This window comes from Saccostrea cucullata, unplaced genomic scaffold (assembly GCF_032062105.1).
Source record: "Saccostrea cucullata isolate Sc308-1 unplaced genomic scaffold, CSIRO_AGI_Scuc_v1 ctg11168, whole genome shotgun sequence".
Classification (NCBI taxonomy): domain Eukaryota; kingdom Metazoa; phylum Mollusca; class Bivalvia; order Ostreida; family Ostreidae; genus Saccostrea; species Saccostrea cuccullata.
Genome location: NW_026937934.1, coordinates 13,946 through 41,716, shown reverse-complemented (window position 1 = coordinate 41,716; position 27,771 = coordinate 13,946). Strand labels below are relative to the sequence as shown.

Here is a 27,771-nt window from a genome sequence, read left to right as displayed (position 1 = left end):
ATTTGAAACACTCCCTTACCTCGCTTTTGGTTTTATGTCTGTCATTTCATTTAAAATGAAAAAACATAGACGGTAGAGAGATGAATGAAATATAATTACATAATTTAAACAAAAAAAACACATGTATATTTTTACTTTAAAACAACCGAAGTCTATTTTACTCAATGTGCTTATGATTCCCACAATCAAATCCCTGAATTAACCATCAAAACTGATACTACTTTGGTGGAAATAATAAGAAATTCCTTATAAATTAAAACATGTTTGTTCAAATAAACCTTGAAAGAAAAACCTATTTAATTTATTAAGTACACGTAGAAGGTGTATCGTGGAGCGGAGGTCGTATAGATAACTAGATGCCTCGAGAAGTTATTTAAAAATTCTAGATTTACTAATATTATGTAGTAAATCTACCGAATATTTAGTAAAAACTACTGTTAAGGTAGTATGGAAGTAAATTTACCAGTCTTCTTAGTGACTTTTACTAGGTTTTTCAAGTTTATCGGTGGGTCCAAGATCCTAGACCCTCCGGACAAAAGTATCAAAATCTGGAAAAGAGAGACTTCAGACGTAATGTGCCAGTATTAACTACCCCTGCAATGTGGCTGGATTTTATTTTTAGACTTTGTAACTGGAAGAAAATACATTGAAATAAATCTGTACTGTACAATTATGGAGAGGTCTTGCATGGTTTTCTGTAAACTACGTTTTACACAATCCTGTCTTACCTGCTACCCTTAGTAATCTTGCTTATATTCCGCAACGAAATATATGGAGGTAACGAACAGTATTCAGGCTTAAAAGTCCACAAAACACCTACATATGTCGGGAAAATCTTTTTTTAAAAGATCCATTTCCCATAGCTGTGGAACCACATTTAACAACCAATAGGAAGCACTTTGATTTAAGTTCTAATTTTTTGTATATTATGCAAATCAAGTACAAGTAGATAAATTTATAAATTTACTTTTTGATTAATCATTTTCATAATATGAAAATAAATTTTGTTTTCTTTATTTCCTTCAATTATTTTTTATCTCGATTGAACAAATAAGGAGCTAAGTGTTTGCAAACAATTTTATCTTTTTGCTGAATCCGTGAAAGGCCATAATAAAATGATTTTCAATCATTTATGATGGGTATTTTTCTTTATCTAAAAGGTCTTGATACTTCCCTCTTCCAATTGCTCTATTTATTGATAATGTGGCAAAGTCGTAAAGAATATTTTGTCAACTGTTTAAAGGTTCCTACTTTCATTATTGAATATTTTGACAAATTAGTTATTTCCCTTCCCTAATATTTAAAATATAACTATCATTTCCAAAAATTACCGAGTAATGGAAATATGGTACATTACAAACAGTAAACGAAATTAAATAAGAAATAAAATAATATTCAAATTAATCATTCAAAGGTCATTGTTTGTAGCTTTTTATAATTTATGTCGCTTTAACATCAACTAATATGAAAAGATTTGAAGGCATATTTCCTTCTTAATCGTTGTTCCTTCCTATACATAAAAATTATGCAGGAGTGAGAAGTGGAGTGCTGATGCGCTAGAATCCCACATGACGATAACAATGTTCGTTTAAGTTTACAAGCAAATCAATCTACACAATACAAAGAAAAACAAAAATGCTATGAATAAATGCGACGAATATGAATACTCATGCCTAAAGCGTCATGTGCACTTCATGGTTTTGGGGTGAATTTTACAATGCAGAATTGTTCTTTGGACGGATTTGTTATTATAGACAAATATGAACCTCACCAGAAAAACCTCTTTAAAATGACTTTCATTCTTTATTGACAACCACAACATGCCAGATAATTTTGTAAAGGAGACAACATATTAAAGCTTGATCTATATAAAAATTTAGTCCTGCTGTGATTGTCTCCCTTTGTACTGTGTAAGAATAGCCTCCCCTGACACTTTCAACATGGTTTTAATCTCCTCCTGAAGTTCTCAGATTTTATTCTCGGTCTTCTCCATCATTTCTTTGTACTTTACGCCCCACTGTGTTTTTATCAATCAAAGTTTCTCGTTGATAAAATACTCATGATCAAACAGGATATGGAGCATTATTACAGGATTCAAAAAATTCAAAAATAATGAACATAAACATGTTATCAGATGTCGTTGACTATTACAGGTATGCCATTGCATGATTATACATTTCCTACTTCATTTTTAAATATTCTCTATTCTGATTCCCTTTAACAGATATTTGTCTTGTAAAATATCATTTAAGAAAGATTTTAAAAAATTGAAAACTTTGAGTAACACATCTTTAACAAGATATATTAACGGCTCAAAAGTTCTATGATTTTAAAACAAAAGAAAATGTTTGTAGAAGACTTGTACAGTTTCTAGCAAGTATTCAGAAATAATATTATAACTTTTAAAATTTTGTCACAGAATTCTGAGTGAAGCTTCTCTGTAAATAGTATTTTATAAGGTAGGTTGATTGGAGTGCTGTTGGCCATAGAACCCAACATGAAAACAGGGGAACTCAAATTCTAAGATGAACCTAACGATAAACCTTCGACTTAAACCTAACCTATGTTAATCACAGAACAAGAGGCACCTCCGCCACATGCATATGGCCTCATCTGCACTTCACTTTTTAAAAAATCTTTTTACATAAAATTATTAATCAGAAGACTGAAGAAATAAAGCTGTTCTAATTCTTTTTTCTTTCCCTTAATTGTATTTTATTAAATCAGCTAAATTTTTTAATCATCTGACTAAAGTGTAAAATCTTCAAAGATGCTGGGCTTTAATTAAGATCATTAAACTTCTTTTTAAAAAAATCGCGAGGACTTTGCTAACGGCAACTTTAAGTTCCAACTTCTATCAGTACCATTTTTTGCTACTCACACATACCAATACGTTACATATACACTTATTTCAACAAAAAATGGAGAAACCGGACTTTCAATGCCAATATCCTTTAAGGACAAAACTATTTATAAAAAAAAAATGAAGGGGCTCATATCATTCCTCCCCTAATACTACTTGTCTGCAACGATGTTCTAGCTCTTAACTTATTTATATATAATTCAAGGATATACATTTCCGGATATTGACCATGGTGTTTTGGATATGACTATTTTTGACACTTTAGAATTCAATATTGTTAAAAAAAATTACCAACTGAAAGGGAGATTTGAAGTTTATTTATAAATTCTATGTCACCATGATTATTCCAGAAATAAAAAAAATGCTCATTCAAAATTTTTCTTGATTGTGATGATTTTTTCTTACCTGCCTTAAACTGAGAATACTTTCATGAAAATACATGTATTATACATTGGAAAAGCAGAGAAGCATCAATATGTATATCTATCTGATCATCTATCCCCTTTGATGATTATGTATTTTCAAACTTTCAAATTTCCTTAATTTTCAGAATATGTAATCAAAAGTAAATGATGTATATGATGAAACAAAAACAACCTTTTCTACTCTGAAGACGAACAACAATACTACAGAACATTTTTAATTTTCTTTTAACATCATTTTCTTTCATATCGGCTGATGTCGCCCATCGTAGATTTTTGCTTTTAACTATTTAGTTTTCGAATGACATGAAACGGAATAATATCTTTTTTTCAGAATATATACATGTTTAAGAGCGTTCTTTTATTTAAACAAAAAGGAGAAACGAAACTTATATGCATTTATACTCACAACTTTTTCGTTAAAGCAATATGAGCTGAATGTTTGAAAATTTTATTTATCTATTAAAATCTGTTATGATTATGATAAATTTCTATTTTACTTACCCTGTATGAACAATTAGACTAAAATAAAGCAGGAAAAAGACTTCTATATACAATTCAATACACAGTTTTATATCAGAAATCATTATTGTACAGGACAACAGTAATGTAATTTTGATTCAATTGGAGCTTATGAATATAATTCTTCCATCGCAAATATGCATCATGCAACAGACGTTTTTTCTTGCATTGAATTATTACCAATTTTGCAACATATTCAAAAAAAGTTGCAATTCGTTGCTTTAAAGAAATTGGATACAAATTCAAAGCCTTTTCTGAAGCTTGTTCTTGTTGCTTGAACCACTTCAAAAAAAGAGAAAAACTTGAGCCGAGTGAATATATAGTTTATTGCCAAGATAAATGATAAGGAGTGAAACAAAAGGATGCATCATATACAATTACTTAGCACAATGTGCATTAAAAGCTGGGATAAGGTTAAATGTTGAATAATATTTCAATTTAGATATGTAACATTATAACTTCTACTGATAAATAATGATTACAAAATTTTTGCAAAAAGAAGGTGGTGTACAAAAAGAGGAGCCACTTGTATTTTACTTACAGGAATAGATTAAAATCAAATTCATATGATGCGTTAATTGCAGGATAGAAACACAGGTTACATGAAGAAAAATTCATCAAATCTATATGGTAAGACAGCCAAAACAAATTTAATTTTTCCAATTACAAATATTTTCCATTAACATAATTGTACATCAGAGGAGGAAGGGGGTCGTGGTTAAAATTACCATAACCTCGCGCTTCCACCGAAATATTGGACTGTCTTTCACCAATTTTAACTATTTTCAATTGCCAATGAACACATGTCATAACTAACTAATTGTATGAAATTCTAATTCAATAATTTTTAAACAACACGATCTTTATTTAACATGCTTCGGATAACTACAAATTTTTATTGAATTGAAATTAACAATGTAAAAACACTGCATATAAAACATTTTATGAAACTTAACATTTTATTTATATTCACAACTTTTTCATTTTACAAATTACAAACTTTAAAATGGTAAAGTTAAATTTTGATTATAACGTTATAAATTATAAATTCATTGAAAACAGACATTTTGAAATTATTCCAGCTGACAGGTCACGAAACAATTAATACACATGTAAATGTTGTTTGTAAGGTTCGTTATTGCGATTGTATTATGTAAGAAATTGGATTTATCTCTATGTCTAGATATCCAGCTTCTATCATACTAATTGTAAACAGGTGTTATTTACACACTAAATCGGATTATCCGTTGTTTCCAAGTTATGAAAAGAAGCTCACGGTGGGTGTGTCCTGTTTTCAGTGAATAGTTTATCCTCAATGATACCCGATCCCACCTCTTCATCTAGAGGTTTTAGAGGTCAGTGTATATTGGCGATCTTTCATTAGACTAAATTTTGTAGTAAAATTAAATGTTTTTCAACCATTGACTAGAACCTAAAAATAGATTTCCATTATTTTGCTTTTAACAACTCCAAGTTAGAGTATATTCCTTACAGATGTTTTTTTTTTTCTGCTTTAATATAGTCATACACTTATAGCCATACAATATGTTACTAAAAGCAATCTAGTAGATTAAATGATGATTTTTTAGAGTTTTCCTAATTTCGTAAATAACAATTTCTCCGTTCTACTTCCCAACCCAGAGTCTGTCTTGGTTGATAACAGATATAGATTGCTAACCAATAAGGCAACAGACACGGCCGTTCTGGTAATCGCAAACAAACTTGTTTCCTTTTTCCATCAAAACAAATAGATATTGGTTCAAAAGTTGTTAAAGCAATCAGTACTTTGCCTTAGTCTATCTAAACAATACACATGATTTCCATCAAATGCGATTCTATCAGCAGCTATCATAGACTTTAGTTTAAATAAGCACAAACCTTTAGCATAGTCCTTTATCTTATAGCATTGCACTCTTTAATTGATAAACATGTCAGACTGACAATACTTTGTATGCTATTTACCTTCTCGGGGCAGAAGAAAAAAGTTACAAACACAGAGAACAAGTGATTTTAACAAAATCCACTTTTAATTCTGAAATATATTGAGATAAAGAACAGTATTCAAGATCAAAAGTTCACAAAACAATACTAAATAGGAGCAGAGCAAACACGGACCTCCAAAACATCAGAGGTGGAATTAGGTGCCATGGAGGAGTAAGCATCCCCTGCCAACCGGTCATTGTACATTGTACCCAATACTCCTTCGGGATATGGGCGTCACTGCCACTCACAACAACTATTTGAATATTATGTAAGAAGTCTTTTCTGCAGAATAAAACAAAAAATTTTCTCCGTCATTTTTTTAAGTATACACCTAATATTAAATCATTTTGTTAGACGACAGAGGAAGTATGTTTAAGACTTTGAATAAATGTACTTGACGTTGACTAGTTGATGTGTCTGAATACTAGGATCCTATAGAACATTTTTTTTTATCTTTCATGTGTTTAAAGTACAAGATATAGAAAATATATATTGCAAAACGAAAGTAATATACTATATAGATATATATCATAGTTACATTGACGGTGTAATAAAGCAGAGGTCTTTCTGCCATAGATTTTCAAACTGCTGTAATTTCCAACTAGAAAGATTTTCAAATACTAATATGAATATGTTTCCCTTTTATACATGTATTTTTTGTTGTATTTTTTAATAAACTACATGTAACTATCCATCATATCAAAAATATTTTATCTGACCCATTAGTATATTAAAGTAATAAATATAATATATTCATAAGATATCACTTAATTGCAGAGTAGAGTTCATTAAAAAAAACTTAAATTGTATTTCGATTAACAAATTTCAAAGCAATCATACATCTTCACCCCCAAAGTATAAAAGTTAAAAGTTTCAAACAATATTACTTGAATTTCTTTTTCTCATGCAGAGAATTGCTGTTAAAAATATCAGTAATAACAACGAGCTCCCGCCTGATATCAAAATTGTATTTGATAGCGACCAAAACTTATCTTTTGAAGCCTTTCTCATAGCCGACGACAGGGGTTCAAATTCCAAAAATTTATTCATGCAGTTGTTATCGACACATACAAAGTATTTGACGATTGAAATTCCATTGATCATATCTGAAGTAAAGGTACCATTACGGAACGCGTCTGTTACCTCCTCTACAGCTTCGGTTACATTGACCAGCGAGGAAACGTTTGTATTGTCATTCAAATTATAAAGTTTACTGGGTGCAATTAATATATTTAAATGTTGCATCACAGACTTCTTGTCTGTTTTTATTTTGTCTTGGAAGTACGCTATCCATGACACACCTGTTGATTTCCATTCCATTTGGTTTGCAATCTTATTTATGAGTTCAGCTCCAGCTGAGAAATCATCCGTAATTGGTGCTGATGTAAGATATCTAGATTGACCAGTGGAACCATAATACACGACCTGAATTTGCTTAACATTATTTGCAACAGACAATATGTTTTTGCTAAAGTAGCAGGTCTTCAGTGTTTTCCATAATTGATAAGCTGATGCAAAAATATCTTTGCAAAGATGCCAATGTTGAAAGCAGTTTACAAAGAGTCCCGGTATAACAGTAAATCCAATTTGAAATTTGTCCGACATTGTTAAGTCACAAACTGATGGAGCATTTTTTCTTGGGTTTGTGTAGCATTCTACATGAGAATCGAATGCCGTTTGTTTTATATCGTTACATGAAATATTGAAGTATGGACGAAGGAGTGGAACCAATGCAACCTGTAAACACCCCCTAACGGCATCAATCCATTGCTGACCCATTATTGAAAACTTTTTGTAATGTTCTTCATACAAGTTGCAAAACTTGTCACCGTTGTTTATCGCATATGATGTTTGTTGACTCTGTTTGCAAGGAAATCGCCTCTATTGTGACAAAGAGAGATCAATAATTCAAGCATGAATTTAAACATTATATTTTTTATTTGAATTCATAATACAATTTGAGAAGAATGAAAACCATTATTTGATTTGTTTCAAAACTGTTTACCTCCAAGCAGCCCCTGTACCAATTGCAGTCTTTACCCGATGGACTGAAACAATGACTCGGGAGTTGGGTTTTGTTTGTCAGTAGAGCTTGAGTTTCCTTTGGGGCGTCAATTCCACACGCACATTCATTATGCACATCACCTTAAAATGTAAAAGTTATATTACAACACTGATTTTTGTTATTTTATTTTATTTTTACTCCTAAAATATACCCCGGTATGCCTATGGTCAAGTATTGTCCTTTTGAAGGACAGCAACTTTTTTTCATTACTTACCATCAGGAATTTCATAGCTTTCCATCATGCACTGGTAATAGCAGTAAGTTGCAGAGTGGTCTCGACAAATAGCGTTTCCTTTTGAAACTGTCTGAATATATTCATTTGTCAGACAAGTGGCCCATTGGTACTTTGAATAATATGGGTCTAGAAGCACACATTCCGGAGAACCTGCTGGTCCATCATTTCGATCACAGGAACTGGAAACTAATTGTAGATGAATTATGATGATTGACAGGTGTATTAAAATCGTACCTTCCATTTTTAGGGGTATAAACCTTGTTAAAGCGCAATCTTTAGTGGGCATGCTATGTCAGTATCTCGAGTTATCTTTTTAAAAAAAACAACCGGAAATAAATTTAAGATAAAATAGACAGACTTTGTACTAATTCACAACATATTCATAATTTGTTTTCCATCGCAATATTTCATATCTTTATCAATCTGTTAACAAGAGAAAAAGTTCATAGTTTAAGACCTTTAGTCTGAATTTTGTATTGTTTGCAGTAAATATTTGTGCTTCATATTTTTTTCACAGTCAGTGCAAAGACGACTGTCTACCCACGTTTAAACCCTAATGTGCACTAGTCCCCCAAAAGCTGAACTTTTAAGGGAAGGGTACTGCTGGCCAGTTAACACTTCTGTGAGAAAGTAGTGATGGAACCTTTTCTAAATTCTTAGATCTGCTCCTCAGGCTTATATGCCTACTATACATATGGCAATAAAATTATGTGTTATATTCGCAAATAAGGATACTTATAACTGAATAAATAAAAATATGAAGTGATTTTATCATATAGAGAAAGTTATTGTACTTGTGCTTTCAATTTTAGAGAAGTTAAAATAGTTTAATAATGAAGTTTAATGTTGGACAGTTGTCTGGACATTGAAAATTTTCCGTTTGCACGACCGTGTTAGTGAGCACAAGGCGGGTGTGTCCTGTCCGGTGGATGATGTTTACTTCTCCATTGCACATGATCACAACTCTGATGTTTTTGCTCCGATTTTGTATTATTCGATGTAATTTTTAGTTTGATTATTTTTTGTTATCTTCATATTTTATATATTGTTTATAGGATCTCTGAGATTGATACGTGTTTATTATCCTAATTTTTGTTCTTAATTTCAAAGTCAATAAAATGGCATTACTGATCATTATCGGATAATACAGTCGTATTAGAGAAGTAATGACATTAAGATTATAACAAAACGATTCAAGAAAAGGGCGTTTCTCATTGTATACGCGGTTGCATAATATCTTCCCAAATGTTACATAGATTTCAATAGATAATACCCCGGCAAGATACTCCAAATCTACTTCCCGTCGTAGTTGCTATCGTGACTATTTCACAAAACACTTCAGCGGACATTTGAACGACAGAGGGGGTACCGACAAGGGTTTTGCAGTGTCACATTTCGAAGTATAGTCAGCAGCCGTTGTTCATATATCATTTTTAATATCAACTACTTTTGCATGAATTTCAAATAATTTTAGAGCGTTTCTAAAAGCAAACTAGGAAATTTATTTACAGTTCATTTAGTAATAGTCCATGAAGTAAAAGTCCATAATCACCTGCCTATAGAGTTCCTGTTTTTCAGTCGATTCGCAAGAACATATTTTATGTACGAACAATTTCTGTAAGGAGGCAGACTATTGACTTATAAGTAAATGTTGCAAAGATATAAAGATTCTCGTATGAATTCAACATTTTGCAAATTATTTGGTCTAAACAACAATCTTGTTTATTGATAAATTGGTAAGTAAGTCTTATTTAGACTGCTGTTTTTCAAATAAATTGCTCAAAAATGTTCATCTGGGACTGATGCTATACGAAAATACTTTGTTAAAACATTCTAGTTCTACACACACTTACATTGAGGATTTCGAAAGGATGTTGGAGTTCTTCATTGACAACATTTATGTTGTCTTTGGTGACCAGGCCTTCCAAGCAATTGTTGGAATGTCGAGGAACTCCCATTGTGCTCCTTTATAAAACGACTTTTTTTATATTCCTTCTCCAATCTATATGTTGTGGCCTTCAACTCAACATCAGATATTACGACGAGGATGTTTTCTCAATTTAAATTAATAACTTCGAATTATATGTCGATATGATGTTTGCAATCGAACTCGAAGTGAAACAAAAGTTATGTCAGTTTCCTTTGCTAAGCAATAAATGATAATCGCCTGCATAGGGGGTTTATGTTTTTCAGTTGATTCGATACGCTAGAGAATGGGTGATAAAATGCCCTTATCAGCAAATAAACCCTGTCATTAATTCTGATGCTGGCTTATCTTTTCATACCAATTGTCTGATCATTATTTACACATTGAATTCTGTTATTTCCAGATTTAGTCAAGGAGCACAAGATGTGTGTGGTCGGTCGGTTAAAGATGCACACTCCTTATGGCACCTGATTCCACCTCTGATGTTTTAGAAGTTCATGTTTGCATTGCTTCTGATTTGTGTTCTTTAAATGGAAGTTTGAGCTTGAATACTATTCCTTATCTCCATAAGTTTCATGTGACGGTTTCTGACAAATCAAAACATTAGGGTTAATATTGAAACGCATGAAAGATTATTTGTTTCCTTGCTAAATATCACAGGATTAGTTATTTCTGGAAGGTTTGTCTATTTGATGATAAAGTGTCAATCATCAAATTTCATATGAAGTGACAAAAATTTCCCCCCAAATTGTTATTGTAATCAGAAAAGGAAGGTCATTAAGAATCTTACTTAAAATTTAGGTACAAAAATTGAAAATATCAGAAAAAATTACTTCACTGGTAATTTACGGGATGTGTGCTGTGTGTGCTCTGCTTCGAAATTATATTGTTTTTATGGATTTTGAGGGTTCATATATTGTTCGTTATCTCCAGATTTTATCTTACAGAGCAAACAAGTCATTTAGTTGAAACACATAAATTTGTGAGTGGGCAACGTCTCATTTGAATATTAGAAATAAATACAATGTCAAGAAAGATTGTAAAAAAGTAATTGCTGCCTCAAATGGTCTTCGGGAATAGGGAAAAGGGAATACTGATTACTATTAGTTTGTCATAAAATCAAGGTACCCAGAACAAATTAGTTCGAAATGTTTTGCAGAGCATAAGAGACAAGGAGGATTCAAAGTCAAGTCATCCTGTGAAATGAAATCATTTTGCCAGAACCTTTCTTACTTAATTAAAGATGACTCTGTTGCAGGACAGTACAAGTAAGATTTAGACACAGCACTGTAAATGTGCAAAGCAGATGGCGTTAGATTAATTTAAGAATTACCAACTCAATTGATTTTTATCTTTAATATTGAACTTTTCTCTATTAAAAAGCTCTTTTAACAAACTTCTGTTGAAGAAAACTTGTAGGATGAAAATATAGAGATAACGAACAGAGATCGACCTCTCGGAATCTATAATTATCCTAATCTAAGAACAGGGTTTAAAACAAGGATCCTCCAAAGTTTTAGGGATATGATCAGAAGTATACGACGAGTAAGCATCACATGTTGACTAGTCACAACCTCCATGAGTCAAACTTGTTCAAACTCAAGAGTAGTTAACATGACTTTAATAATAATCAAAATATTTTCCATTAAAGAGCCAATAGAAAGAGGAAACTGTAAACAAAATTTACATTACAAATATGGATTAGATAATTCTACAAAATATATAGTATATAACACTCTCAGATCACTTTCTAATTGTAAACTTCGAATTTTCTCTATCCCCCGTTGTGTTTTGGTGGTCTCTGCGGGATATACATTTGGGTCTTTGTGTAGGTCGGCTCTGGACAGTAATTAGTCTCCAATCTTGTCTGTAGCTGTAGTCCGGCACACCGATATGAGAGACTCTCCATTTTCACGTGTTGGGTCTCCAACAGTTGCATCTCTTTAGAAGCCACAAAGAAATTCGTTTCTGTTGTATTTGCATTCTTACATTTGTGAAGCCTTAGTTGCCGCAGTCTTCGATCAGGCCGATGGATTGTTTCGGTCATGCAATCCATGTAACCTAGCTGCCGAAAAATGGGTTTTAGGCTATCGATGCCTTGTTGAACCAGATTGTTGTGCTCCTTGATTAGTTCGTTGATTTTGGTCAATGGCAAATTAAAGTCGCCTCCGATCAAAACTTCGTTTCCGGTGAACCAGGCGAGCAGTTGAGCAAACATTATGTAGGATCGCCCATTTTCGTATAAAACTTGTGATCCTCCAGTGGCGGTCAGTTCCCAGTGCCAGGAGACGCAGATAAACCGCTTCACGATGTTCTGTGCCGGAGCAGGTGAGTAAATATCCACAATAGGAGTCAGAACTTTGTCAAAATCACAGTTGGGGATTGAGAATTGTTGCTCAGTCGGTCGCTGATGGACCTTCAGTCGTGTGGAATCGTACAAGAGAACTGTCTCGTTGTTGGTGGGGTCCAGTAGTTGTTGATAACTGGTATGTGTAAATGTGTCAGGCCCGGGGTTGTCTCCCGGCAAGAACATTATATCAGGACTCTCATTCTCCACCAGCTGCCGTAAGTTGGACTGTCGGAAGTCGTAATACTGCTTTCCCTTCCGCCCCGTAGCGTTCATACTGACTATTCTTAAGCAGTCTGTGTCGAAACCCATCGCTTATATTATTCCTGTAATTATTTCAAAATCAAAAATAGTTATTAGATGTAATGCTTACAAAAAATGTTACACCTGTTAAAACTTACATGTATAAGTGCTTTTTTGCACATAAATAAAATAAGTGAAGTGGCAGCTTACCTCTTGGACTAAATGATATCTGGTTAATATTTATGACAGTGTTACGCAGTGTTTATATAATATATGTATATTACGTTGGATGTAAAAATAGTCTTTCTATTTATAAACCTTGGAATGTCCCTTTCTATAAATAAAGCGGTTTTCATTGGTTGCTTAAAAATCAGATTGTATTCCTCCGTGTAAGGAAATGATCCCTTAACAATCAAATTAATAACATATGAAATAGGTTCAAAATGTATATATTTGACTGGATATATTTTGCTTATATGTAGTTTTGTTGCATAGTACTTATTAACATCTTCACATCACTCTCTTTGTTTTTAATGTTGTAAACATTATATTTTCATCGAATAAATCAACGCACTTCCAAACTTTTATTTTCAGAAATCCTTCCATTTTCAAGGAAACTAAATCGAAACTATACTGAAGATTAAATTGTGTTAACATTTTATAGGAAACATTTAAACAATTTACTATTCCGTGAGTACAGTGTATATAAACCTCAGAATATCTAATTTACCTCAGTAGAATCCTTCTGTACTCGTCTTTTTGTATTATTATCAAATAAAACATATTTCTGGAACGGTAGTATGGTCAAAGGGCATTTTTTTAATATACGTTTAAGGCTTTTTTTGTTAAATGAAACCCCAAAAAACCATCAGATCATCTTCACGGATATGTTTCATAATTTCAGAGAAAAAAAACGGTTAGTCTAATGTTTACATTATACTTTTGTAAAATGCTAAATATTTTCGACAAAACGCATGTTTCTGCTGATACAACAATTTATTATGTAGAGTATCGCATTATCTAAAATCAATATCTTTTTATTTCTCGGAAAACAAAATGAAACAGATATTTATAAGTTTTATTACTTTATACGAATAAATATCACCGCGCAACCTCTCAAACTTTCGCAAAATAATAAGCATTTCCAGAAAAGCCTGTAAGGCTTTGTTTACCATGTTAATGCATAATCTATTATTCATTTTTTTTTTCTTCTTAAACAAAATTAAACCTGCAAAGGTGTGTTTTGTGGTATTTTGTGTGCACATTGAGTGAATAGAAAAAGTCATAAATTATTTACAAATAAGTCTTTATACTTTTCCTACAAATCATTTTTCTTAAACTTGATCACAAAGCATAAAAAAGGAGAACTCCTTCATTCTGAATGTATGACTGAATACTAATGAATATAATTAATTGATTAATTTACAAACGAAATCACAATTTTTAAGAACTGTTGCTGTTCTCCAGTAAATATGACATTTAAAATAGGAGCAATCGGCGGGTGTGTCCATTCGGCAGAGGATGCTTAATCCCCCATGGCACCTGATCCCACCTTTGATGTTTTAGAGGTCCATGTTTGCTCTGCTCCTATTTTGTGTGGTTTTATGGACTTTTGAGCTTAAATATTTTTCATTATCCCCATTTTCATATACTTTTCTTAAGGTGAGTTAGCCAGGAAAAACATTCCTTTAAGAATTGCATTCCTTGTGCATGTAGTTTAAAGTTCATCTTTAAAATGCCGCAATTTCTTACTGAGATCAGGCTCCAATGAGAAAGGAATAAAGTCAAAATTTCAAATCAAAATAACTCCTGAAATAATTTGAGAATGTAACAAAATTACAACGTTATACCTAATTGCAAATTTGTGTGCAAATACATTGAACAAAACTAAAAAAAAATATTTAAGATCAAAATATTGGCTTTCTGAGTCTGTTCTCAGTACATGTATAAGGTCTTTAGGGTCTGACCCTAAATCAATCGTTTGCGGTTTCCTTGGGAATCATTTGATAAATTGAGTATGGCCTGTTCCTTGTTTGCTTGGCTATTTTCTTCGTGTATGAATACCAAGGAAAGTCTTTCATTCAAAACAATGTAAGTAATAAATAAATTGCCAATTCACATTACTTTTTTCTTCTTAATTCATATTTCAATTTCTATTTCCACCTCAGTAAAGAGACTTTATGACTAAAAGCTGTAAGTAAACAATGAATTTTACTACAATCACAAAAATCAGGATAACTTATTTGATGTTCTACTTTTTTTTATTTCAAGAATCAATGTACATGTATAAATTAGATTGCCACAATGCTAAACCTCTACAAGCTAAACACAAAACATTTATTACTGAAACGTTATAAAATCAAATAGAATTTTTTTTTTTTAGGTCTTACAATATGTATTCACAATTGCTTCTACAATATAAATTTCTAGCCATAAATTCTAATCATTAATTTCATAGATTTTGACAGATCAACCTTGTTTTATTAACCCCCATGGTGTTTTGGAGGCCTTTGTGGTATATACATTTGAGTTTTGGTGTAGGTCGGTTCTGGACAGGAATCAGTCTTCTGTCTTGCCTGTAATTGTAGACTGGTGTATCGGTATGAGAGACTCTCCATCTTTTCATGTCTGGTCTCCAGTAGCTGCATTTCTTTAGAGGCAACAAAGTAATTCGTTTCTGTTGAATTAAAACTGTTGCTCTTGTGTAATTTTAATTGCCGAAGTCGTCGTTCAGGTCGAAGGATTTCCTCGGTCATGCAATACATGTAACCAAACTTCTTAAACTGTGGTTTTACGCTGTCGATGCCTTGCTGGATCAAACTGTTATGTTCTTCGATCAGTTCTTTGATTTTTGAGGGCGGTAAATTAAAGTCGCCACCTATCAAAACCTCCTTTCCGGTAAAATAGGCAAGATTTTGCGCAAACATCAAATACATTCTTCCATTTTCATACAGAACTTGCGATCCTCCATTCTCAGACAATCTCCGGTGCCAGTTAACGCATATGAACTGCTTCACGACGTTTTGAGCTGGGGCCGGCGAGTTAATATCTATCAGAGGTGCTAGAACTCTGTCAAAGTCACAAACAGGATGGGAGGACTGCGATCTCGCCGGAAGTTGATTGACTTTCAGTCGCGTGGAATCATACAGGAAAACTGGTTCATTGAAGGCGGGGTCTAACAGGTGATTATATCTGGTCTGTGTTAAGGTGTCAAGTCCTGAGTTGTCTGAGTTGTCTCCCGGAAGGAATACTATTTCAGGCTTTTCTTTCTCAATCAGATGCTGGAGGACGAACTTCCTTCCGTTCCTACCAGCAGCGTTCATACTGACTATTCGTAAACGGTCGATCTTGGAACTCATGGCTCACAATATTCCTGCAATTAAATAAGTAACCAAAGCTCTAATGGTTTTTTTCTTATGTATCAATTATTTGCACGGGGAAATGTAATATGGTAACACAAAACATACAGCTAAAATTATGTTAAGATAAAAAAAAATATTGAGAAATTGTGCTATTTTAATCAAAGTATATTGTCAGTATAGTAGAAACTCACCTCTTCTTACGTAGAAAATAATCTAGTTATATCCACTTCTGTTCAAGTTTGCAGTTATATATTCATATATATATTAAGTTACGTAAGTGATTGCAAATAAATTTCTAATTTTAAAACTGGAAAAAGATTACATGTACCTATAAATATATTCAATTCCATTGGTTTCCAACCAAGTTTGAACCGATATGCAACCCCAATCAAGCAATTATTATATCATATCTTTGCACTCAATAGATATTTAATAAATATATTTAGCTTAGATTTATTGTTTCGCACATTTTATTTTTTTTATTACACATTTGATCATCTGAAACTAAGATAACAGTTTAAGTTATCTCTTGTTTATTAAAGCTAGATATTTAATGTTTTAATCTCCGTTTACTTTTCCTCTAGTTTCAGCGAAAATAAACCGAAACCGATTCTTTTCGGAAACTCTTTGAAAGTTAATTTATAAGCTAATGTTGGAAAGTCCCATTCTGTGTCAATACAGGTATATTAATTCTCTCTCTCTCTCTCTCTCTCTCTCTCTCTCTCTCTCTCTCTCTCTCTCTCTCTCTCTCTCATCAATATTCGGATATTAAATCATAAAGACTTGATTTTTGGACTTTTAATTTCCTTTTGATCGAAAAAAAATCTTTCTTAAGTTCGATTCTTTTGTAAAATATATGCACTTTTCTTTCCATAAATCATAAGAGAAAAAAAATTAAGAACCCTCTCTTCACTGCACACCAAAGAGATCTGATTCTAAGGTATTTTACTGGAGTTAGAGTGATCTGCCCTTAGATCTAAATTCTAAAAAATAGAAATTTACACTATATTACTCAATTTGTAATTAATTCAAGTATTCTCAACATTTCAAAAGACCAAAATAAATGAACTGAAGGTGTTATTTACATGTATTTTCTCTAATGAAGTAATTAACAGTGATTTCTATTCACTGATACTGTGTTGTCTTTGAACTTTTTTCCCAGGTATTGAAAATTAAATAAATAAGCTCAATATTAACTCCTTTATACACTACATTTTTCTCAATGTCCAAAAAAATTGCACTTGTGTAGAGAGGATCCTTAAACTGCTCTAAAAACATAAGCTTTGAGATATGTACAAATGTATAATACACTGAATAAAGTTTATATATGAAAAAAAATCCAATAATAAAAGCTAAATGTTTCCTACATATTAAATCTTGCATAATAATTAATTAATAAGGATATGGAGATAACGAACAGTATTCAATATCAATGTTCATGAAAACAATACAAAACAGGAGCAGAGCAAACACGGACCTTTCAAACATTAGAGATGGGATTAGGTACCATGGAGGAGTGAGCATCCCTGCTGACCGGTCACACCGTGTTCCTTGTCATGATCGGTATGGAAAAAATCCGTCGTGAATTCGGTGTATAAATAATGGGCTAACAATAAGTATGAAAAACGTCAGTCAGTATTTGACTCAATGATAAATTGTATTTGCTGACAAGGTCTTTGTATCGACCATAGAACTGTAAATGACTGTAAATGAGACTGGTGACATTCTTGTTTCATCAACTTGTTTGTCAATTCTTTTAGAAATTGTTCTTACAAAGAGCATGCTCTTGCGCATAGAATCAACTGAGATATATAAACGCAGTATGCAGGTGATTAAGGTATATTGCTGCATAAGTAAGGGAAGTTTACGATAGAAAAGTTAAAGTCATCACAGAGCTTGGTTTTTAGGTTACCATTAATGTCTTTTCAAGTAAAATATCCAAGTATGAAACAGATGTGTCAGACTCTGTGCTATCTTTTATCTCTAGCTCACCAGGATATATCGTATCGACGTAGGAATGGAAATTACCATTGTTTACTGACAATACGTCTTCCATATATCTAAATGTTGAGTTGAAAGCCACAGCAAGTGTTTTCACGCATAACATTTTGCATTCATTCTGCTTCATATGAATACAAAAATAAGTCTGCTAATAACAGAGCGCAATTTGTACCCATGGGGATTCCAATAGATTGTCGGAAGACCTGGTCTCCAAAAACCACATAGATGTTGTCAATCAGAAACTCAAGCATCTTTTTTATGTCAACTTCAGAGTACTTGTGTGTGCAATCAGAATGTGGTTTTAAAAAAATAATTTTGTGAATGACCAATGACAAGGTAAGTAAATTTACAAGTTCTAATTTTATTGAAAAAGGAGCTGTCAATGACATCAAAAAGCCTGGACTTTAATTTATCGTTGGGAATGGTTGTGATTATCCACATATGATTCATACTACTTTTTGAATATATTCGTTGCACAGTACTCTTGAAGTTTTTCCATCACTTCTGTCAATATCTTAGTGAGGAATAAAGAAAGAGGCTTGGTTGAACATTTACTGGAACCCGCAATGTATCTTTGTTTGTAAGGATTCTTATGAAGTTTCGGAATCCAATATATATATATGGTAGTTCAAATTTATTTTGGTTCTTCGGGATAATAAATTTATTCAAAACTGACGTATAATTTTGAAGAATTTCTTCCTTAGAATAGGAACTATGAGTTTAAGTTGGATTACCACTTGTAGAATTAAATCCAAGTTCTCCTAAATACTATTTTTATAATAAACCTTACAAACAAAGACAATGTTGTTACCTGCTTTTTCAGTAGGGACCAGTACCTACTGATCATGTGATCTATCTAATTCTCCTTTCACTTCTGAATTATTGAATACAAAAGGATAGATGGTTTTCATATCGCTCCTCAATCTTTTAATTCTCGATTTCAACATGGATCTGATACATTTTATCCATTCTTGATTTTTTTTTTTAGTTTAGATACGCCATATGTATAGCTTTAAACGAATCATAAAATGTCCCTTTACCGTCTTTGTTGGTAAGGCTCATTAATATATAAAACTGTATTTTGGAAGTACTTGGATTTAATTCTTACATATTCTCAAAGTACACTTTTCAAAGAAGGAATTCGTTAGAACTACATTTCAGTAACTTCTTTTAATATACTGGTCAACCAAAGTGTTTTCAATCTAACGTACTTGTCTGGATTCTTTTTAAAAATCCTTCAAAGCAAAGATGAATTCCTGGATCCAGCAAATGACCTATCGAGCCCTCATCACTACCCCCATACAGAAAATAAGAACTGCTGTAAAGGAGAACCTTCAGACAAACTGTTTTACAATTTATTTTAAAAGTGGTGTAAATTAATATCATTTTCTTATCAAAATCTCGGAAAATCTCATTTCATTTTTATCTAAACATTCAATCACTTAGCAGTTGTTTTTTTTTTATTTTCAATCCTAGGCAATATAACTGATTTTTCAAAGATAGATGATCCTTTCATATATCTGTCAATGAAATATTTGGTGATAACGAACAGCATTAAAACCCAAAAATCCAAACTATACAAATTAGGAGCATGGCAAATATGGACCTCTAAAACTTCAGAAGTGGCATCGTGTACGATGGAGGGGTGAGCATCCCCTGCCGACCGGTCTATGAAACTGGTACATGCAATGTAAATGACTTCAGGGGGGAGGGGGGGGTTATTGAATTTTTGAATTTCAGTTAAAAATTAATAATAACAGTGACATCCAACTATCAAGGTACAAGTACATGTGCATATGTGTTGATTGTTGAAAGTACATCAGCTAGCTAATCCATTGGATATTTACATCTATTATGTACCGGTATTCATTACCTGACATTTATTATTTTTTTCCAACACTAGAGAACATAGTTTCTGGTAAAATGTAAGATATTAATTAAGACTATTAAGAACCTACAAACATGTACTCTCTCTTTTTTGTAGTTGTAGTTTTGTAGTTTAATTGAGTTTTAGTTATGCTTAGAAGATATCTACTGCATGAATATTTGTTTTACAGGTTCAATATACAGTCAGCGTCTCATAAGAATAAATCCCAAGATCGAAGACTTGCTTAAAAGCTTAATTAAGGTAACTACACACTGTTAAATAAATTTTGTTATATTCTTCCCAACAACATTTGGGATATCCTGGAATCACACTGTCTATTTTTGTGCCTGTCTACTTCTCTGTAGTATTTTTTGTCCAAACATAAAATATTTGTGTCAGAATCTTCTTAATTTTTGGCAATATGAATTAGTAATACTGTTTGAACATTCCAAATTTAATTGTCAAAATCAAAAAAAAAATGCTTTTTATGACTTTATTATGAAGCATATCTTCCAACAGTGTAATTATCTTGCAAATTACATCATAGGATTCCACAAAACACCTAGTATAGCATATATAACATTAGTTTTATCTCTTATCATATCTATGTTGGTGAATTGGGCATACATTTTGCTGAACTTTAATATTACTTGTAGAATTGATTTTGTAATTTAAGAATTGTTTTATTTTTACTTTTGAAATTTTTGTAGAGACCATTCTGTGCCACAAAGAAATTGTTCAGGAAAGGGAGAAATGGTGGATTTGCATTTTGGGTACAGTTCAAAGAGAGTTCAAAATGGTCAAGCTCATGGAAGATCAGAGGGAGGACAACTGAAGAAAACTGAAAGATACAGAAGGAAAAAGAACAAGAAAATATATGAAATAATTATGAAATTGGGAGGATGTACACAATCTTGTCTGCATTTGACCTGTAAAGATTTAATTCCCATTCTTATTTGTATGCTGTAATATCAAATAACTTGATTTTTCATAAATTTACAATAGAGAATACATGACAAATGTTATATGTGATATTTCAATTTTGCCTTGGACACTTTCATGTCAAATCATATAAATTATAAAAAAGTACATGGACTAATTATGTTATTCATTTGTACATGTATGCATGTTTAACTATTTAATCATTTTGTGGAAATCTTATAATTGTACTCAACTTAGAATATGTAAAATATATGTATCGACAAATGCTACTGACTTGTTTGTATACTTTCCTGTTTAGAAAGTACACTGAAAAATAAGTTATTTCTCTTGATGAAAATAATTTATCAAAAAAGCTGTGTAAGCATTTTAAGATATTAATTTTCAAATATTTAACCCATGAAGATAGATCATTGGAATGTAATGGATTTTCATCTAAAGAAGAAATATCTGATTTTTAAATGTGTACAAGAATGTGTTTTTCCTTGTACGTGATAAATATTGAAAGAGAACACATGTAACTATTTCATATGACTTACATATGCTCATATGCTGCCCTTTTCATATGATTCACATATGTGGACAGACATGAAAAAAGTATAAAAATGATAATAAGTACAACAGTAATATTATACACGTATAATTCACATATAAAGTATAACATGTATAAAACACATGTTTAACACATGTTTCATATGTATAAATATACAATGTGTTTATTTTTACACATGTTAAACACATGTGAAACATATGTTTAACATGTGTAAAAATAAACACCCTATACATGTGTGCTCCTTTTATGTGTTTTACATGTGTAAAAAATATATGTTAAACACATGTTTAACATATGTTCAACACATGTGGACATTTTTCCTGTGTAGGTTGAATTTCTTTAAAAATAAATTCTTAATGCAATTTTACAATTTTATAGTGAGCTATATCGTAAATTAAATCACTTCAAAAAAATACAGTTCTACTTTCTGTTTGATTTTATACAATCATTAGTTTAAAACGTGATTTATTTCCCTTATATATCATTTTAGTTTCGATTTGACAAAAACTTTATTTTCTATAAGATAACGTTCAATACATCAGGTTAAAATATTACGAGTATTTAAATCTACATCTGCTACAGTAGAAATAAGTTTATCAACCAACAGGACAAATCTATGATTGCAAGTTATCATTATTAATTTTGCACTATGTAATGTTTATATTTGCTCTTGCCCAAACTGATTTCAATCAGGTGTTGATATACTCCTGATAATGATTGTAAGCCTGGAGTGTCTATGCCATAGTGCTCTATAGGGCTTGAGGAAGCCTGTCAAATAAACCATTGTTGCTACTTACTGCCATGTACGGCAAGAAAGTCTACAAACATATTACATAATGTAATACACCTATGATATTACCTGTGGTGTACACGTTGTCGATCTAAATATATGTCATGATCCACATTCATGTACAAAACAAGTAAAGAGCACGTGTTGACCCGCTAATGGGTAAATGGAGCAATAATTGCTCCATATGCCTATGGCAGCGTAGGCACTTCATGATTTTGTTTAAAAATTTTCTTTTTTTTCTGAAGTCCAATACAGATTATCCCTCGAACAATACTTTATCAGTTATATTGAAAAGTCTTCCAAAAATTGAATAGAAAGATATAGTCATACTTTTGGTCTATATATACTGAGTAACCAATGTATTTTTGTATGATAAAAATTAAGACCACACAATATTCAAGTAACGGGGTTTTTTTTTAAGTTTCCTCTCCTAAATAATTGTTTTCCTTCAATAAACTCAACTCAAATTTATTGAAATCGGGCAAGATTTATCTGTGTTAGCCTTTTTTTTTTTACATATGCAGTTATAAACTTGTTTTGTTGGAAAGCATTCTGGTTAATTGTGAATACGGGTACTCAAGGGGTGGTGTTGGAAGGATGTCCGAGTTTTTGATTGATAGTGTCTGGTCTCCAAAACCCACTTAGATATTGTCAGTTAGAAATTCAAGCATCTTTTTGATGCCAACTTCAGAGAACTTGTGTGTGCAATCAGAATGTGTTTTAACAAAATACCAGGTAATTTTGCAAATGACCAGGTAAGTAAACTTACGAGTTCCATTTTTATTTTTTAAAAAAAGCAGCTGTCAATGATATCAAAAAGCCTGGACTTTAATTAAACGGGGGGGCACACGGTTGTGTATAAAGTTGAAAAGTTTTAAGTTTGTAGACTGATTTTGGTAAAATCATCCGGTCTATTGGAGTTCCAAAGAATACCAATTGCGAACCGTTATGAGATGGTCTATTTTGTTATTTATTTGAAAAAGAATTTAACATAAACATTTGCGTGAGAAGAAGAAAAAACTTGCCATGACCTTCACCTCGACATTTTGACGACGTTTTTCAAAGAACAATTATTTAAACAATATAAAATCAAACAATCAATCAAAGAACAATAATTATTGTATTCATGTGCATATATCGACTCGATATATCCCAGTGAACTTGAAATAAAGATTACCACATTCTATTTCAGTCTGCTGTAGATTCGCTGAATAAGGAGTTGATACTTACGGTCGCCGGTTCGAATCCACTACGGGACGTGGAGATCGAGTCTTCAGATGACACTGTGTAAATCGAGGTTCCGTGTCGCAGTAGGTGTTGGTACAAAAAAGATCCCTCATTGCTCAATGTCCCTAAGTACGGGGTATAGGTAGAAATTTGCAGTTTTCCAATGGCAAGTGGTGGCGCCTCAAGTGACAAATTCTCGAGGTGGACGTTAAACAACAAACAACAAGCAAACAAATAAACAAAATCTAGAAAAAGACGTTAATGGTTATCTAACAACATAACTTTGTGATATATAAAGGTATTCATTTTTCTAGTAGTCAACTAGTAATGCCCTTACTTATGTTGCGATACTCCCTTTATTCCCCGTTGCTGCAATACCTCTAAAACAAACAATTGCTATATGTTTCTATGGGGTTTATGTCTCTTAGCTGATTTGATACGCAAGAACATGCTCTACATACGAACGGTTTCTTGACGACGCAAGCAACTAACAAGCAAGATGATGAAACATGATGTCAAAAGTCTTAAAAGTCATCCTTTCTTATGTTCTCTGGTTGATACAATAGCATTGACAGCATGTAAAATCTATTGATAAAATGTGGAGATAATGAAAAATATTTAAGCTCAAAAGTCCATTCCAACAATAAAAAAATCATGAACAAAACAAACACGGACCCCCGAAACATCAGAGGTGTGATCAGGTGCCATGAAGGAATAAGCATCCCCTGCCGACCGGTCATACCCGACGTGCGTTCCTTCTCGTGATTGGGAGATAATGAAAATACCGTCAACAACTCAGTGTGTAAACTGTTTAACAATATTATGAACAACGTCTGTCTGCAATGATAAATTGTATTTGCTGACGTGGACATTTCATCGGCTAAAACCTACGAAATGATGACTTTGAACGTGACTGCTGATATTCTTGTTTCATCAACTTGTTTGTCAATAATTTACCTTGTTTTAGAAATTGTACATATATGTAGAACATGCTCTTGCGTAATCAGTTGAAAGATATAAACCCTGTATATAGATGACATAGGTATATTGTAAAGGAGGTTGACGTTTGAAAAGTTACAACCATCAAGTTTATCATGAAACTTTATTACATTACCATTAACCTCTTTTTTGGTAAAATATTCAAATATGAAACATATATGCCATACTCTTTCGTATCTCTAATATTTGATGAAGTATAACACTTGATTTATATTCACATCTTTTTCATTAAACAAATTACACATTTAAAAATAGTAACGTTAAATTTTATTTATAACGTTATAAGTTATAAATTCACCAAAAAGACTAAACAGACATTTTGAAATCATTCCAGCTGACAAGGCATGAAATAATTAATATAAATGTAAATTTTGGTTGTCAGATTCGTTATTGCAATTGTATTGTAAAAAAAATTGGATTTAGCTCAACATCTGGATATCCAGCTTCTATCATGCTAATTGTTAAACTTTTCATTACACACTTCAATTGTTGACGGATTGACTGTTATTTCCCCGCCATGAAAAGAAGCAAACAGCGGGTGCGACCGGTTGGCAGGTCTCTGGTGTTTTAGGGGTCAATGCATGTTGGCTATCCTGTCAATGGGTTTAATTCCGTAGTAAAATAAATAAAACTTTCAACCACTGACTTGAACCTCTAAGTAGATTTAAATCATTTTGTATTTTTTAGACCTCCAAGTAAGAGTATATTCCTTAAAGATGTTTTTTTTTTTTCTGTATTAATATTGTCGTACTCTTATATCCATACAATATGTTACTAGAACAACCTCTGAGATTCAATACTGATGTCTAGAGTTTTTCCTTAATTTCGTAAATTACAATTTCTCCATTCTGCTTCCCGACCCAGAGTCTGTCTTGGCTGTCTGCAGCAACTGCTACAGGTCGGTGAATCCCTCTAATAACAGTTATAAATTGCCATCCAATAAGGCAACAGACACGGTCGTTCTGGTAATCGCAAACAAACACGTTTCCTTTTCCATCGCAACAAATGGATATTGGATCAAAAGAATTCAAGCACGGCTTAGGTGGACCAACAGTTCTAACGAAATCAAAGTTTTTCGTAAAGCATGCAATACTGTGTCTTGATCTGTCTAAACAGTACACATGATTTCCACCGAATGCGATTTTATCAGCAGATACTACAGAATTCAGTTCAACAACTTTTAAGGTCTGACCTCTGCTTCCGATAGTCTCTACACGATTTTTTGTCAGAAGTGCCATGATTTCACCCTCTTCGTTCAAGGTAACAGCACGGATATCTGGTCTAACAAACTGCGTTTGTTGCTTATTCTGTTTTTCATATGAGGTCCACGTTTGTACTTTTGTAAAATGCACCTCCTCTCCAGAAGATTTAAATAAAATCTTATTTATATTTCCTCTGACCACTGAAACCAAGTCTCCTCTTTCTGAATATAGACCGCCCGTTATTTCCCGGAGTTGCTTTGGAACATAATTTATGTGTTGATACAAAATCCAGGATTGTGTACCTTCCCGTGATGAAAAAATATCTGAAATCACGTTGTTGACGGGACAATCGCAGTTAAATCGAAATTTTTCCTTTAGTATTAGATTGACTGCTATAAAATCTAGATCTCCAATTTTTGGGATTTGAGTCTCGAACCCAGAGGGAACAAATACTGGAAGAGTATAAGAATTTACTGCACACTGTTCACTGCAGAGTTCCTTCATTTTCAAGTTATGCAATGAAGAGTTAGCTTGTGTTACATCGGGTAGTACCCCATGTTTCAGAACTTGTTGAATGTAGACACACTGACGTTTTAGGGATACAGTGGATTGAACAATGAAAGATTTTTTTTCGTCCAGATACGATTTTTCCTTTTCAAAATGAGCGTCTACTTCGCTGACCATTTTGCCCCCAATAGTTCTAATGCGCTCAACAATGTTATTTGTCTGTTCTTCGATAGCTTTAATCAAATTCTCTCGTTCACCATCAAGATATTTTTGTACATTCATTATGTCTTCATTTGCCGTTGAAAGCAATAAATCATTTAAGTTCACCAAATTCTCCAGTTTTAATTCCAATGCCTTCTTCGAATTTTCAGCAATGATATCTATGTCTTCAGTTTTATGCCCTTCGTGTTTCGTAAGTTTACAATCACGACATATATTAATCTCGCACTGACAACAAAAAAACTTCAGTTCTTCTCCACTATGCCTTGGGCAATAAAAAGTCTGAGTTTGCATTCCTGTGATTTCATTACCTATATCAACGCTTCGATGCGACCTGGTTGTCTTCAAATTTTGGTGTATCCTGTAACAATTTGTGCAAAGGTTCTGATCGCAATCAAAACATCGCTGTGTCGCTTTGTCGCCGTTCTCGCATGCTTGACACAGAGCTTCTTTTTCTTTGAGAAGCATTTCCATGTAGAAGTTATGTTTGATCCCGTCAATGCCGTTTTTAGGTATCGAGAATTCATGTCGACAAAGGGGGCACAACATTGTCTTTCTATCTCCAGTATGTTCACAAAGCTTTTCAAGACATTCCTTGCAAAAAGTATGCAAACAATCCAGTAGTTTAGGTTCTGTAAATGGTTCGAAGCAAAGTGGACATTTAATTGTGTCGTTCTCTGTTTCCCTTTGTTGATCTTTGGACGAAGCCATGATAAATGTGAATCTACTTTCGTTTTGTGTGAAACATAGTGACACGTACCGTAAACATTCATTATCACAACTAAATTTTTTTCAAAAGGGGTAAGTGTAAATAAATATATTTCATAAAGCAATATGAATTTATAAAATTCATTTTATAAACATAAATCATTGGGGTTTTTTTTACAGTCAATATTAACAAATTGCGACCATCAGAGTTTTATAAATACATATTCATACATCGTGAAAACTAATTACCTGGGTTTTTTTTCATTTCTCAGATAGACAGAAATTCCCTATTTGTGCCAGTTTTTAAAAATATAGCAACTACTATAAATACTACTACTACTATAAGTAATGGAAAGCAAATAAGATTATTAAATGTACAATTATAATTCAAACTGGTAGAGAATTAAGCTTATTTTGAAATACAGTATAAAAAAACAACCATATTCATTTAAGTAAGTTTCCAATAATCTTGGAAAATTCAACCTTTTGCTCATTAGTAAGAGATTCAACAATCCGGCCATTCAATTAAATGTATGTATCTATAACATATAACTGTAACATATATGAACTTGTTAATGACAAAAGCTTATTCATTCAGGAATTCCTCGCTTTTACATTATATTTAAAAGCGAAAAACAAATGATATGCGTCTTTGAGAAGTCCACAAGAACAATTAGGAATGGTTATTATTATGCCTATACATATAACTCAACAATGGATAGAGAAATTTTAAATTATATTATAGTCCTTCTGTGTTGAAAGCTCTTCCGATGAGCGCTTTCGATCACAT

The 27,771-nt window shown here is 32.4% G+C and overlaps 4 protein-coding genes across 4 annotated transcripts; all 4 read right to left on the bottom strand.

Annotated features, from left to right (window-relative positions):
* Positions 1-4,891: 4,891 nt before the first annotated feature.
* LOC134249092 (uncharacterized) lies at positions 4,892-8,408 on the bottom strand. Its single transcript, XM_062731447.1, has 3 exons — positions 8,070-8,408; positions 7,796-7,935; positions 4,892-7,671 (listed from the first exon to the last, which is right to left on the bottom strand). The coding sequence occupies exons 1-3, from the start codon at positions 8,374-8,376 to the stop codon at positions 6,664-6,666; spliced, it is 1,455 nt and encodes a 484-aa protein (XP_062587431.1). The 5' UTR covers positions 8,377-8,408; the 3' UTR covers positions 4,892-6,663.
* A 3,213-nt stretch (positions 8,409-11,621) lies between these two features.
* Positions 11,622-12,891, bottom strand: LOC134249089 (uncharacterized). Its single transcript, XM_062731444.1, has 2 exons — positions 12,818-12,891; positions 11,622-12,690 (listed from the first exon to the last, which is right to left on the bottom strand). The coding sequence occupies exon 2, from the start codon at positions 12,674-12,676 to the stop codon at positions 11,792-11,794; it is 885 nt and encodes a 294-aa protein (XP_062587428.1). The 5' UTR covers positions 12,677-12,690; positions 12,818-12,891; the 3' UTR covers positions 11,622-11,791.
* A 2,128-nt stretch (positions 12,892-15,019) lies between these two features.
* On the bottom strand, positions 15,020-16,253 carry LOC134249091 (uncharacterized). Its single transcript, XM_062731446.1, has 2 exons — positions 16,161-16,253; positions 15,020-15,980 (listed from the first exon to the last, which is right to left on the bottom strand). The coding sequence occupies exon 2, from the start codon at positions 15,964-15,966 to the stop codon at positions 15,091-15,093; it is 876 nt and encodes a 291-aa protein (XP_062587430.1). The 5' UTR covers positions 15,967-15,980; positions 16,161-16,253; the 3' UTR covers positions 15,020-15,090.
* An 8,835-nt stretch (positions 16,254-25,088) lies between these two features.
* On the bottom strand, positions 25,089-26,984 carry LOC134249090 (tripartite motif-containing protein 2-like). Its single transcript, XM_062731445.1, has one exon. It carries the CDS (start codon positions 26,982-26,984, stop codon positions 25,152-25,154), a length of 1,833 nt encoding a protein of 610 aa, XP_062587429.1. The 3' UTR covers positions 25,089-25,151.
* Between the last annotated feature and the right edge of the window lie 787 nt (positions 26,985-27,771).

What these genes read in the sequence shown, in the direction of transcription:
- LOC134249092 (XM_062731447.1), bottom strand. Translation starts at nt 8,376, where the DNA reads ATGCCCACTAAAGATTGCGCTTTAACAAGGTTTATACCCCTAAAAATG. An exon ending in AAGCTATGAAATTCCTGATG is followed by an intron (nt 7,936 to 8,069) that starts GTAAGTAATGAA and finishes TTACATTTTAAG; the next exon opens with GTGATGTGCATAATGAATGT. An exon ending in GGTACAGGGGCTGCTTGGAG is followed by an intron (nt 7,672 to 7,795) that starts GTAAACAGTTTT and finishes TTGTCACAATAG; the next exon opens with AGGCGATTTCCTTGCAAACA.
- LOC134249089 (XM_062731444.1), bottom strand. Translation starts at nt 12,676, where the DNA reads ATGGGTTTCGACACAGACTGCTTAAGAATAGTCAGTATGAACGCTACG.
- LOC134249091 (XM_062731446.1), bottom strand. Translation starts at nt 15,966, where the DNA reads ATGAGTTCCAAGATCGACCGTTTACGAATAGTCAGTATGAACGCTGCT.
- LOC134249090 (XM_062731445.1), bottom strand. Translation starts at nt 26,984, where the DNA reads ATGGCTTCGTCCAAAGATCAACAAAGGGAAACAGAGAACGACACAATT.